The sequence below is a fragment of the Panthera leo genome, chromosome D3 (genome assembly GCF_018350215.1).
Source record: "Panthera leo isolate Ple1 chromosome D3, P.leo_Ple1_pat1.1, whole genome shotgun sequence".
Taxonomy (NCBI): domain Eukaryota; kingdom Metazoa; phylum Chordata; class Mammalia; order Carnivora; family Felidae; genus Panthera; species Panthera leo.
Window position 1 is genome coordinate 7,952,869 of NC_056690.1, and position 14,363 is coordinate 7,967,231.

The following is a 14,363-nucleotide window of genomic DNA, read 5'->3' on the forward strand; positions in this document are numbered from 1 at the left end:
TCTGTTTATCCATTCACAGTAGATGGACACTGGGGTTGTTTCCACCCTTTGACTATTGTGAACAGTGCTGACATAAGCAAGAGTATATATGTATCTGTTTGGATCCCTGCTCTTAATTCTTTTGGGTATATACCTGGGAGAGGAATTGCTGGATCATATGGTAATTCTACAATTAATGTTTTGAGGACCCATCAAACCATTTCATTGTAGTTTAAATTTGCACTTCTCTTACTATAACTAAGGCTGAGCATCTTGTCATATGATGGGTTTCTTGGTTGATCTTTTACCGTGAACTCTGTGTTCATAAATTGTACCTGTGTCTGGGCTGGGCCACTGCAGTGATTTTGTTAATGCTTTTCCCATTGGTCTTTCCCCTGCTCCACAGGGGTAGGGACCCCATCTGCTTGCATTACTGTCCAGATTGCCTGACACAGAAGCTGTTCCATAAATACTTCTTACAGGACTATCGTAAGAGGGCAAGTGGCATTTTTCAGCCTCTCATCCACCTCCTCCGCTCCCATCTACACCTTCCTCTCTATCCCCTCACTGCCACCCACTGTCATCAAGAGATATCCTTTCATTCATTCATACAATTTCTCTGCTCAGCACCACTGTTTGCCTGACATCTTCGTGATATGGGTGATCGATCTGGAGAGCCACCACCATGAGCATCTGAGGATGTACTCCCTGAATTCTAGTGGCACCTGTGACATTTGTCCAGCAGAATTTGTCAAACACATGAACCAAAGGTTAATATTCTGTCCCGGAGACAGAAGGAATTGACAGTCTAAGGAAGTGTCAACTTTTTTTGTTCACATAATATGAACTTAACCATTTAAAAATGAACACTTCAGTGGTACTTAGAACGTTGACATTGTTGTACAGGTACCACCTCTGTTTACTTCCAGATCGTGTTCAGCACCCCAGGAGACCCTATACCCATTTGCAGTCACTCCCGTGCTCCCCAGTACCTCCTCAGTCATAGGCAATCACTAATCTACTTTCTGTTTCTATGGATTTACCTATTCTAGAAATTTCAAATAAAGAGGATTGTACGTATGTGACCTTTGGGGTCTGGCTTCCTTCACTTAGCATGATGTTGTCGAGGTTCATCTAGACTGTAACATGTATGAGTGTTTCATTCCTTTTATGGCTGAATCATATTCCGTTGTGTGGATAGACCACATCCTGGTTATCCATTCATCTGTTGATGGGCATGTGGTTGTTTTCCCTGTTTGGCTATCATGAATAGAGCTATTTGAGTATTTACCTAGAAACAGAATTGCTGGGTCATTGTGGTAAATGTTTAGTTTTGTGAGGAACCACCAAGCTATTTGGTGTTCTTTTTTTTTTTTTAAACACCCATCGTGGGGCTTGAACTCACAACCTGGAGATCAAGAGGAGCATGGTCTATCGACTGAACCAGCCAGGCGCCCTGATCCTAATCTTTTGACTTCATGTTTGCCTTCTGCCTGGCAGGCACCAACTAGCAGCTGAACTAAGACAACATTAGATAGTAGATATGTTGAGCCTGGCTCCTCAGACAACATGAGCTGCCTGGCCCACTCTCTGGGGTGCCTTTCCTTCCTCTGATGTGACCTCTGACCCCTGCTCTTCAGTTGGCCCAAGGCCAGTCCACACTGGACTGCTGTGCCAGTGGGTTTTGCTTAAACAAATCCCTTTCTTTCTCTCAAGCCTCAGTTTCCCCATTTACAAAATGGGACTATAATAGCAAACATAGGGTGCTTTTGAGATTATGCAGGCGTGCTGAAGGTGTTTTGTAAACCGTAAAGTGCTGTCTGAATCATTGCCATTGTGAAGTCATACAGCCTAGACATGGTCACGAGAAGTGTTTTATTTGGCTGGTCCAGCATTTAAAAATATTTGAAATAATTGCTAATTAAAAAAAAAAAATCAAGAGACCTCACCTGATGTGTAGGTTCAGAGCTTCTCTTTCATCATCATCATCATCATCATCATCATCATCAAAAAGTGGTGGTGGTGACGGGGGCGGGGGGGGGGGGGGTGGAAACTGGCAATTCTAGGCCCAGATCCAGTTTAGCAACAATTGGCTTGAGTTGAAAGTAGCTGCCAGCGCTGTAGGGCGCATGCGTCCTCTGTTTTGGGGTTTTCTCCTACTTTGTTCCTCCAGGGAGGGTTTGGGATTCTTATATGTGTGAGGAGGACCTTTTCAAATAAGGAAATGTGGAGTGTGCTCCTCTGTTTAGACTCAGAGATCATATCGCATCATGTTTTGCAAGATGTCTTGAGGATGTCAGCTAGAGGCAGGAACAGACCCCCCAGCGGGGCCGCAGGGGTGCTGACCCTTCCTCTCTCTGCAGGTGGCGCTGCCGCCGGATGGGAGTGCCTGGGCCCGCGCACCATGTCATCATGCGTCTCTAGCCAGCCCAGCAGCGACCGGGCCGCCCTCCAGGATGAGCTGGGGGGTGGGGGCAGCAGCGGCAGCGAAGGCCAGAAGCCCTGTGAGGCCCTGCAGGGCCTCTCGTCCCTGAGCATCCGCCTGGGCATGGAGTCCTTCATCGTGGTCACCGAGTGTGAGCCGGGCTGCGCGGTGGACCGCGGCCTGGCCCGGGACCGGCCCCTGGAGGCCGATGGCCAAGAGGTACCCCTCCACGCCTCCGCCTCCGGGTCCCAGGCCCGGCCCCAGCTCTGCGGTCGCAAGCTCTCTCTGCAGGAGCGGTCCCAGCTGGACGCGAATGGACGCTGCGTCCACCCGGCCCTGTCCCACTCGCCTGTGGGCTCCCCGCAGTCGTCGCCGAGGCTGCCCCGGCGGCCCACGGTGGAGTCCCACCACGTCTCCATCACTGGCATGCAGGTGTGTGAGCCGGCCCAGCCGATGGGGGGCCTCTGTTAGGTGGGGCTCCCCTAGAACACTGATTTGAGAGGTGACCCCCCCTCCCCGTGGAGACCCAGGTGGGGGTGGGAATGAGAGTAGAAGAGAAGGGGGTCAAGAAAGGGTGCATGATGGAGTTGGTTGCCACCATGGGCAACTGGGGCTCCATCTCTGGGGGACCCTGTTAGTGTAGAAAATTCTGTACCTCAGAATTTCTGTATCCTGTTTGAGGGCCAAGGGAGCTGGATCTTTTACACTAGCTCTTGGTGAGAGCTGCTGGGGGGCAGGTGACCTGCCTTGAGAGTGGGCAGGGCAGTGGGGCCACAGAGAGTCTCTAGGGGAGACGGAGGTGCTGGTGGCTGGGAGTTGTGCGGGAGATGGGGGTGGGTGAGAGACCTCACGGCCTAGCAAAAGGGCACCAGGCAGGCGCTGGGCACTGTGTGTGCATGTCTCTTCTGATTCGTACGAAAACTTCTGGGAGTTAGAACTGAGTCCCACTAGGGCTCATCTGGCCCTGCGTGATCTGCTCCTGCTCTTCCTCTCCGCCCCCCCCCCCCCCCCCCCCATCTCCTGCCTTTCTGCTGCGGACTCACAAGGCTCTGTCCACACTGCCTTCTTAGATTCCTCAGGTGTCCACACTCATTCCCTCTGTTAGGCCTTTACCCCTACTGTCCTCTCTGCTTGGAACCTCCCCGCTCTTTGCAGGGTCATCTGCCTCTGACAGCCAAGTTTCAACTCAGATGTCTCCTCCTCTGAAGGGCCTCTCTGACCACCCTCTGTAAGCAGCCTCAGCCTGCCACCCCTCCCTGCCCTGTCACCCTATTGACATAGCACTCAACACCATCTGATTGTTTATGTGTCTGTTGAATTGTTTTTGGCCCGTCTCCCCAGCTAGAATGTAAGCTCAGAAGGAACAGTCCCATCTACTGTCATGTTTCCCAGCACCTAGCACAGAACCTGACACATAGTAGGAGCACAAGAATATTTGTTGAAGAAATGATTGAATTTAACTGGGAGAAGCGTGGACATTGAGAATAGCTTCCTAAAGGGGCTGATTCTGAACTATATTTTTGGAGCTAGGTAGGACTTCCATAATTGGAGATGGGTACACACAGAGAATTCACTGCAGGGGGGATGCACAGCATGAGCAGAGGCCCAGAGGTAGAAGACAGGATATGGGGGAGAGGGCAGTCAGGGGTTCAGCTAGCTGAAGAATGGGGCCCATGCGTGGAGCACCGTGGCAACAGGGCTAGACAGAGAATTTGGCTTTATTTCAGTTAGAATTGAATCAGCTTAGAGAAACAGAGACCTGCCCCCCTTCACAACAGTGGCTTTAACACAATAGGGCTTGTTTATCGTGTAAACTAAATCTGGAGGAGTGGGGACCAGTGTGGTGATTCTGTTGTCCTTAAAACCTTACTGCTGTGACTGTAGCCCTCACAGCTCCATTCCAAACAAGAAGAAGGAGCAGAGAAGAGGAAAAGGCATTTGCCTCCTAAGTCTGTCCTTTTTCTTGGAAGCTCTGCCCAACACTTCTGCCTGCCTCCTACTGGCCGTGTGGCCACCCCTAGCTGTAAGAAAGGCTGGAAAATGTAATTTTCCATCCTGGGCCATTGCCACTAAGCTATCCATTTATAAGGAAGAAAGAGGAGACTGGTATTTGGTGGGCAAGTAGGCGACTCTGCCAAGGTCAGAGGAGTGGAGTCAGAACTTGACCTTGGAAGCATCAGGAACTGATATGATCAGAGTGGAATCTAGGAAGAGGAATTCAGCAATATGTAGGGCTTGGATTAGGGGGCAGTAAGACCCCTTAGGACAGCTCTGCAGGGCCCCACTTCTGCTGGTCACATCGCTTCAGGACTCAGGGGGATGAAATCAACATTGGAGAGAAACAGTGCAACCAACCTAGTGAAGGGAGGGTTCTGTGAGCCGTGGAACACTATCCAGCAGATGAAAAGATACAGGTCTGTGTGTACACTCTGCCCTGGAACTGTCTCCAGTGATGTTGAGTGAGAAAAGAGGTTGAGAAGTGATTTAGTGTGACATCATTTTTGCCTCCCCAAAGCCCTATCCCAAAACAATGCTCTGTATTTTCAACAGGTGCACGTATGCGTGCATTTACATAGAAAAAGGCCTGGAAGTTTATACACCAAACTGACATCAAGGTTTGGGGAAAGGGTTAGAATTGGGGTGGCAGTGGGGCTCAAGGGAAGTGTTGGGCTTATTGGTAACACTTGAAGTTTTATTTTCTATTGTGTTTCTTTTCCCATTTTTACCTCTTTTTTCACTTCACATTTCCCCCCTAACTATATTGAGGTGTAACTGAAGTAAAACAAACCACATATTTCACGTGTACAATATGATCAGTTTTGATATATGCATACGTCTCTAAAAACATCACCCCAGTCAAGATCACAGACATTTCCAGCACACCCGACAACACATCCCTCCCCCCTCTTCCCCTTTCCCAGGTCACCGCTGACCTACTTTTTATCATCATAGATTAGTTTGCAAGTTCAAGAATTTTCTGTAAGTGGAATCATTTAGTATGCACTCTTTTTTTTTGGCTTCACTTCTTTGATGGCATAACAATTTTGAGATTTGTCTTTATTACTGCATGCTTCCTTTTTATTGCTGCCTAGCATTCCATTGTCTGCAATGGACCACTTTTTGTTTATCCGGTTACCTGTCAGTGGACTTTTGGGTTGTTTCCAGTATTTGACTATTACCAGTAAAGCTGTTTCAAACATTTGTATGCAAGTCTGCACAGACACAAGTTTTCACATCTCTTGGATAAAGTTAGGAGCAGAATGGCTATGTCGTAGAGGAGGTGTTTGTTAAGAAACTACCCACTTGCTTTCCAAAGAGGCTGCACCATTTTAACTTCCTACTAGCAGTGTATAAAGGTTCTCCATGCCCTACATTCTGACAACATTTGGTATGGTCAGTCTTGGAGTTTAGCCAATCTAATGGGTATGGTGTTAATTTACATTTCCCCAATGAGTCATGATGTTAAGCCTCTTCTTTTTTTTTGAGCGTCTTTTCATGTGCTTACTGATCATTTGTATATCTTCTTTGGAGAACTGTCTTTTCAAGTCTTTTGCCCATTTTTGTTATTTTTTAATTAAAATTTTTTTTAATGTTTATGAAAAGCATTTTAATGTTTTTAATGTTTATTTGAGAGAGAGAGATAGAGACAGAGCATGAACAGGGGAGAGGCAGAGAGAGAGGGAGACCCAGAGTCCGAAGCAGGCTCCAGGCTCCGAGCTGTCTGCACAGAGCCCAACATGGGGCTAGAATTCCCAAAGAGCAAGATCATGGTCTGAGCTGAAGTCAGCCGCCCAACCGACTGAGTCACGCAGGCACCCCATGCCCATTTTTAAATTAGGGTGTTGTTATTAATGAGTTTTTTGTGCTTTTTGTACAAAAAGAATCTTTGAGAAATCTTGTTAAGAAACCATTCTCTGCCCACAGTCACTCGGATTTTCTCCACTTGTGTTACTTTGTTTATATTGGACAACATAGTCCTTATATAGGATTACTTGTTTAATTTAAAATCAATGTTTTAGGAACACCTCTTTAAAAATGTGTATTAAAAGAGTACATACTGTATGATCACATTTTTAAAAATATATATTTTTTAACATTTATTCAGTTTTGAGACACCAAGAGAGACAGAGGTTGAGTGACAGAGGGGGCAGAGAGAGAAGGAGACACAGAATCTGAAACAGGCTCCAGGCTCTGAGCTGTCAGCACAGTGCCCGATGCGGGGCTCGAGCTCATGGACTGTGAGATCATGACCTGAGCCAAAGTCAGACACTTAACCGACTGAGCCACTCAGGCTCCCCATATTTTTTACAGTGTACAAAATCTGTGTTGTTAAAGGGCAGGGTAGTGGTCACCCTGGAGACGGGCCAGTGTCTGAGAGATGCTTCAGGGGGTCGGGAATATTCTCTTTCTTGATTTGGGTCCTGGTTCGTGTGTTTGTTTTGTGAAAAACGTATCTAACTGCAAACTTACAATTCATATTCTGTGTGTTTCTACTTAACATTGCAGGATTGTGTACAGCTGAATCAGTACACACTGAAGGATGAAATTGGAAAGGTAAATATCCGAGGAGCCAGGCTGGTTTTCTGCATCTACCAAGGATGTCTCAGATACGGTGGAGGGAACCTGCTGGAGCTGGGAGCGGGAACGAGTCCTTGGAGGCAAAGTTGTGGGGGAGGGTTTTGTCATCACTGGTCCATCTGGTTTATTTTCTTTTTACATCAAAATATTAATGTTTCTACAGAAGCCCAGACAGCTTTAAGGGAATAACATATCACCAACATTAGTGGTGGTGTTTTTTTTCTCCCTGAGGTACTCTCACATCTATTTTTGCTTTTATTTCAGCCAATGGGCAGTGTTATTGCAGGGGTAAAAAACTCAAATATCAATAGAAAGTAAGTGAGTAATATAAATGAACAAAGCCTACTAGGTGTAAGGTATTAGGGAGTGGAGAGGACTATGGCAAACTGTTGACATGTGGAGGTGATTATGGGTCCAGATCTTCTGATTTTTCTCAAAAGAAGCTGAGAATCTAGATTTTTATATCTGATCTTTCTGGTTTTAAATGTTGGCAACTCACTCAAACTTTCTAAAAACTGCAGATGCAACAAAATGTAATTGCATAGCAGATTTGGTAAATTGGCTGCCGGTTTGCAGCCCCTGTATTAGGGTCCTCATTTTGCAGATCATAACTTCTGGATAGTATGTCATGGGCATCTCCCTTTATCCAGGGCTCCTATGGCGTGGTCAAGTTGGCCTACAATGAAAATGACAATACCTATTATGTAAGTATCCACGTCCCCTTCTCCATCCCTGTCCTTGTCTCCAAAGCAAAACCCTCCTTTCCAGAATTTAGCTTCCTGAAAGATTTTCTTCGCTATTGTCTCATTTTATCCTTAGGTTGTTTCATTTTGTGCCTTAGGAAGGAAGTGATGTTCCCATTATACAGATGGGGAAATGGGGAGGCAAAGTGATCGGCTCGGAAAGAAAATGGATAAATTCAGCAAATGTCTCCTGTTCTTACTCTGAGCTACCATTTCTACATCCTTCACAGCACCAATCACCAGGTGGTAGTGAGGCAAATTGCCCTCGTTTGCCTTTGGAAGTCAGTCCAACTTGGGTTCAAATTCTGGCTCTCCCATTTGCCAGCTGTGTGTCCTTGGCCAAGTGACATCACACCCGAGCCTCAGTTTCCCCATGTGTAAAATAGCCAGTCTCTCGTCCATCACTCCAGCTGACTCATGTCTTGATTTAGTTGTAGCGAGTCCCAAGGCTCATGGTCCCAGTCAGGAGAGCTAACCTGGAGCCTTGGAAGCACTCTCAGGGCTGAGGGGACCCTGGCAGTTCAGTTTCCAGCCTGCAGCTGCTTGACCCACTCCAATGACGAGGCACTCACTACATCGTCCTGAGGCCACCAGGGCACCAAGAGCTTCGGCAGGCCTAGGAGTGGAAGGAGCTCTCTCTCTCCCTTCCTCCCCATTTTAACCAAGATATGGGGTCTTGTCTTTCACAGGCGATGAAGGTGTTGTCAAAAAAGAAGCTGATCCGACAGGCAGGCTTTCCACGTGAGTTTGGGGGGCCAGGCCTTTGTTCTTAGGTGCAGGGCTGGGGCAAGACAGAGAAGATCCCATTGAATGGTGTCCCCTACAGAGAGTGCCCAGGTAGATGCCCCAAAGACTCCTGTCACTGGGGCATGGGGCAGGAAGGAGGGTATTAACAGAAGGTTGAACAGGGGGCTGGGTCTCCATCCTCACTGATTTCCAGCAGCAGAGGAGACAGATGACAAGCAGGCTCCTTAAGGCCCCTGGGGACATCAGCCACTCCATCCCTGCCAAAACCCCCCCTACCCCCGACTTGGGTTGCCCCCTCTTCAGCTGCCGTCTGCAGGGGAAAAGCTGTTTGCCCTGACCCTGTGTCTCCTCCAGGTCGCCCCCCGCCCCGAGGCACCCGGCCAGCTCCGGGAGGCTGCATCCAGCCTAGGGGCCCCATTGAGCAGGTGTACCAGGAAATCGCCATCCTCAAGAAGCTGGACCACCCCAATGTGGTAAAGCTGGTAGAGGTGAGCTGGGGGGCCAGGGAGGAGGGAGGCAGGGATAGTGATGGTCCAGTCTCGGCTCTGTTATTACCCACATGCCACACCACTAGTTTCTAGGGAGAGCCGCTCCACGTTAAACAGCTTATTGCAAGGCTGGGTACTAGTTATTGCTCCCGACTCCTTGACTGCTGTTCTTTCATGTTATTCTCACCCTTTCCTAAGACTATTTATTACTTCCATTTTATAGATAAAGGAATTGAGGGTCAGAGGGATACTGAAACTTGCCCGTTACCCATTTCTGTCTCTTTATTTATATATATAGATATAAGATAGATATAGATATAATATATATATGTTATATCTGTATCTTACACGCCTGTATTTCTATCTATATTTATATATATTATAATATAATATACTATATATATATAAGTATACTGTATATATATATAATATTAGCACAAAAGCAACCCTGTACATGTAAACAAATGGATGTGGCTGTGTTCCAATAAAACTTTATTTACAAAAACAGGCAGAGGCAGAGGCAGAGGGCCAGATTTGGCTTGCATGCTATATTTGCCATCTTCTGTTCTAGATCAGTAGTTCTCAAAGATTTTGGTCTTAGGATTCCTGTATGTTCTTCAAAATTATTGAAGACCCCAAAAAAGTTTTGCTTATGTGGGTTGTATTTATTATTATTTGCCACATCAGAATTAAAACTGAGAAGTTTACAAATTATTTATTAATTCATTTAAAAACAATAATCCCATTATGTAGCAATATATTTTTATGAAAAGTAACTATATTTTCTGGAAAACTGTGGTGAGAAGAGTGGCATAGTTCTACATTTTTGCAAAGTTTTGTTGTTTATGTGTGGCTTAATAGAAGATGGTTGGATTCTCATATCTGCTTCTGCATTCAGCCTCTTGTGACCTCGCCTGTGATGTGGTTTCTGGTTTCTCTACTAATAGAGAATGAGAGTGGAAAGGGCAAATATTATCTTAGTTTTAGAGTGAAAATAGTTTTGACCTCATGAACTCTGGGAAAACATCTTGGGGATCCCTAGGAGTCCCCGAGCCACATGTGGAGCACCTCTGGTGTAGATGACAGGACTTAAAAGCAGCATGTAATAAAGCATGTCACTGGACACGTGTTCGCAGTGCTTGCGGGAGCATGGAGTGCCAGCAGCCAGCCGACCCAAATGGCTGAGGAAGGCTTCTCAGGAGAAGGGATATTTGAGATGGTCCCGGTAGTTCCCTGGATGGAGACAACAGGGAAAGATGGGGAAGGGCATCACAGAGGGAGGAACAACATGTGCAAAGGGCTGGTGGCCTCTATTTGGGAGTATACCCCTGCCTTTGGTGGGTGTGAGGGTTAGCAGCCGTGCCTTGACTGGGGCTTGTCAGGTGCAGAGCTCTAGGTAGGCCAGGCCCTGGGTCTGGCTCCTCCCACTGGGTAGGGCTTAGGGCTCCAGGTTGGCTGCCCTGGGCTTCTGCCTAGGGTAAATCTCTTTCTTGTCCTGTGGATGTTGGTTGGCTGGGGAAGGTGAGGACGATGTGGGAAGAGGCGGGAAGACCAGTCCAGCCAAGGAGCCTGCCTTTGTTTCTTCTCAAAGGAGAGAGATGGTGGCTGCAGGCTATCTCCACTTGTCACACTGTCTCACAGTGTCAATTCACTGATGCTTGAGTCACCCATCTTAGAGGAAGCCCAAAGACACCTGTTTAGTGAGTGGCTCTGGGTCCTGACAGGATCTCCCCTCTCCCCACTGCCCTGTGGCATCTGAACTCTTCATCCAAGGCTGTTTGCCAGCCTGTTAGTCTAATGCATCAGACATTCTGAGCACCTGCTATGTAACTTTGTCCTGTACAGGGCACCACGGAGGCAAATGAGGTGGATACAGCCCTTTGCAGAGAGGGGGAGATAGAGAAATAAATGACGAGATGAAAGCAGGATGGCCATGAGAGGAGGACAGAGAGAATGTGCCATGGATGTTCTGGGCAGGGAGACGTCCTTTTCTGCAGGGGCAGGAGGTTATGGGGGCTCTTCATGGAGGAGTCAGAAGAGCCCAGATAGGATTTGAATTTTCACCCTGTGGATCAGTCCATTGTCTCCTAGGAGAGAGGGGGGATTCTTATTGAAGCTGAGACATTTTCCAGGGGAGAAGTTAAAAACAATTAAAAAAAAAAGTAATTTACTACTCCCAACGTGGGGCTCAAACTCATGGTCCCAAGATTAAGAGTTGCATGCTCTACCGACTGACCCAGCCAGGTGCCCCCATTTCCCAGGGGAGGACTTTTTCCTCTCCTTTTTGTAATCTCCTTTCTGGGGGAGGTTTTGGACCCTTGAGGATTGGGCTAGAAGGTGTTTATTTTCCAGATGGCCATTTGGATTGCACACACTGTTTTTTTTCCTGTGCCCTTCATCTAAACCAGGAAAGCCAGTGGAAAGCACAGCCCTTCTGGTGGCAAATGCAGTCCCGTGGCTGCTGCTTCCCCCCTGCTCATATCATTTCCCTCTCTTCCTCTCCCCTGCTCTGTGTTTCCGGCCTGTTCCATGTGGCTGTGCCAATAGGTCCTGGATGACCCCAACGAGGACCATCTGTACATGGGTAAGAGAGCCCTTGCCTTCCACTGCCCCTGCTCAGGCAGTTGCACCTGCCAAAGCTCAGGGGTCCTCTCGAGCAACCCCTGCCCCTGGCATCTCCCTCCCGAGGACAGACAGCTTCCCCTTTCCCGCTGAGGCTGGGCCCCACAGTGAGCCACAGGGCGAGGCTGCTGCCTTACTTTGAAGCAGGAGGTAGAAGGGAGTGCTTGCTGGGACTTTATGGGGGGGGAGCTGTTTATTCATTTGCAAATGTTTATTGAGCACCTGCTAATGCTGGGCAGGTTCAAGGCACTAAGGATGCATTGGTGAGTGAGAAAGTTGAGGCTTCTGCTCTTTAGAAGCTCACATTTTAGTCAGGGAAGACAGATAGTCAACAACTAAATAAACCAGTTAACTTCAGGTAGATCCTCTGAAGAAGGTTAAAGAGGATGACATGAGAGAGAGGGACTGAGGGGCCACGTCACATACGGGGTGATGATTTGGTACCTGAATGTCAAAGACACAGCCCTGTTACATCGGGGGAAGAGCATTCCAGGCATAGGGAACAGCAAGTGCAAAGGCTCTGAGGCTGGTGAGAGCTTAGTGTGTTTGAGAAGAACGTGGGTGGGACAGGGTAAACCAGGGAGAGGGGATGGGGGTGAGGTTGGAGAGCCTAAGAGGCCACAGTGGGGCATTCGGAGGCTTGGAGGGCACTGCACAAAGAAACAGAAGGACTCAGGCATGTCCTCAGAGACTTGATTTTTAAAAACTGGTGAAGATGTGGGGGAGCCCTGACTGTAGGTACCGATGAAGGAAGAAAGGGCAGGACTAATTCAAAACTGGACCACAGACTGTTGGGTCCAGGAATGCATGATCAATAGGTTATATGTCCTTACAACTTGGCTTGGTGGGCATTCACATGAGCCTGTGCATTTCAAGTGGGTACAGATGACAGCTGGGAGGGGTACCAAGGAGGTGAGGGGAGTGGGCGTGGCCAAGCCCAGCCTAGAATCCAGAAGTCTCCTGGATGAGCATGAGGATGATCCTGGGATAATCTTATGTTGCACAGGAGTGATTGGTCATCTGGGGTCTGGTTTGAATGGGTGTGGTTTGAAAACAGAGCTCAGTTTCTCCTCATGTAATTGCTGTGGTTCAGTTCCAAGAGAATGTTGTAGCTTAGGACATTTTATTTTTCATTCCCCCTCCTCTTCCCCTTTCCAGGTTTTTCCTATGAAAAATGTAAGCCTATAGAAAAGCTGAAAAAATAGTACAGTGAATGCCTGTATATCTTCCACCCAGAGTCAGCAGTTAATAATTTTTTGTCATATTTGCTGTATCAGTCTAGCCATGCACCCATCCATTTCTTTTTCTTTTTTTTTTTTTTTTTTTTTTTTTTCTGAACTGTCCAAAAAGTAAATTAGCAGACATCTTGACGCTTCAGGCCATAAATACTTCAGTGTGCATCTCACATAAGAACATTCTCTTAGGTGGTCACAATACCATTATTACATTTGAAAAAGTTAACTTCAGTTCCCTAAGAGCATCTAGTGTGCATTCCATGTTCAAATTTTAGAACTTTAAAAACCTTTCTGAAGAAACAATTTAGAAGCTCCACAGTAAATAACATCAGATGTTAACTTTAAAAAATTATGTGAGAAAGAAACATTATTAAACTCTGAACAATACAGACTTGCAATATTTCCCAAATGTGGTATCATCACCACTTTATTTTTTTTTATTTATTTTATGTATTTAAGTTTATTTATTTTGAAAGAGAGAGAGAGAATGAACAGGGGAGGAATAAATGGGGGGGTGGGGAGAGACAGAGGATCTGAAGCGGGTTCTGCATTTGACAGCAGAGATCCTGATGCAGGACTTGAACCCACGAATGTGAGATCATGACCTGAGCTGAAGTTGCATGTTTAACCGACTGAGCCATCCAGGCGCCCCTACCATCACCACTTTAAATATATGAGATGATTTTAAGTGATACACGGATAGACATTTAAAAAACCTTTTTAGATTTAATTTACCATTGTGTAGGAAAAACTATAGTGGCACAATAACTCTTGATTTCATGGATGTCATTACCCAGGATAAAGCTCAAAGTTTTTTTTTTGTTTTTGTTTTTTTTTTAATTTATTTTTGGGACAGAGAGAGACAGAGCATGAACGGGGAGGGGCAGAGAGAGGGAGACACAGAATCGGAAACAGGCTCCAGGCTCCGAGCCATCAGCCCAGAGCCTGATGCGGGGCTCGAACTCACGGACCGCGAGATCGTGACCTGGCTGAAGTCGGACGCTTAACCGACTGCGCCACCCAGGCGCCCCAGCTCAAAGTTTTTAAACTGAGTCATTTAAAGAAAAATATGAAACAAATAATAGTTTATGTGGTACATAGATATGGCCAGATGATAAACATATTAGGCAAATGAGTGAAGTTTAGGGAGCTATAGCAGATGTCATAAAATATAAAAGATAATTTTTGTCCCAGAATGGCATTCCCAGCACAATTTGCTCACTTGGGGCTCCTGACGGGACTCTGCATGGCTTTTGTCTATTTTTGGGGAGTTTGGTTGTTCATTCAACAAACATAATTTGTTCTAGGTTTATCAGAAAACAAAAAAGAACACTCTGCCCTCAGGGCACTTTGTTGCTCTCATGACAGATGGACACCGTCAGTACTTAAATATTATGCTTAGCCTTTGAAGGTGACAACACCATGGAAAAAGTAAACCTGAGCAGGGTCAGGGGAACCAGGGGTTCCAGTTTGGGGGACTGGGAAATAGGGTGGCTCCTTGAGATGCTTCACCAGGGTGACATTTGTGCAGGACAGTGGGGAACAG

General features: G+C 46.8%; 1 protein-coding gene across 4 annotated transcripts in view; it reads left to right on the forward strand.

Moving 5' to 3' along the window:
* The window catches only part of CAMKK2 (calcium/calmodulin dependent protein kinase kinase 2), a 47,482-nt gene that overhangs the window by 12,589 nt on the left and 20,530 nt on the right, over nucleotides 1-14,363 (forward strand). For all 4 annotated transcript variants that reach the window (XM_042911254.1, XM_042911255.1, XM_042911256.1 and 1 more), the window contains exons 2-7: nucleotides 2,343-2,836; nucleotides 6,911-6,958; nucleotides 7,633-7,686; nucleotides 8,415-8,466; nucleotides 8,827-8,960; nucleotides 11,508-11,544. In XM_042911254.1, the coding sequence (XP_042767188.1) occupies nucleotides 2,384-2,836; nucleotides 6,911-6,958; nucleotides 7,633-7,686; nucleotides 8,415-8,466; nucleotides 8,827-8,960; nucleotides 11,508-11,544 (778 nt within the window). In that variant the 5' untranslated portion in view covers nucleotides 2,343-2,383. The remainder of the gene's footprint in view (nucleotides 1-2,342; nucleotides 2,837-6,910; nucleotides 6,959-7,632; nucleotides 7,687-8,414; nucleotides 8,467-8,826; nucleotides 8,961-11,507; nucleotides 11,545-14,363) is intronic.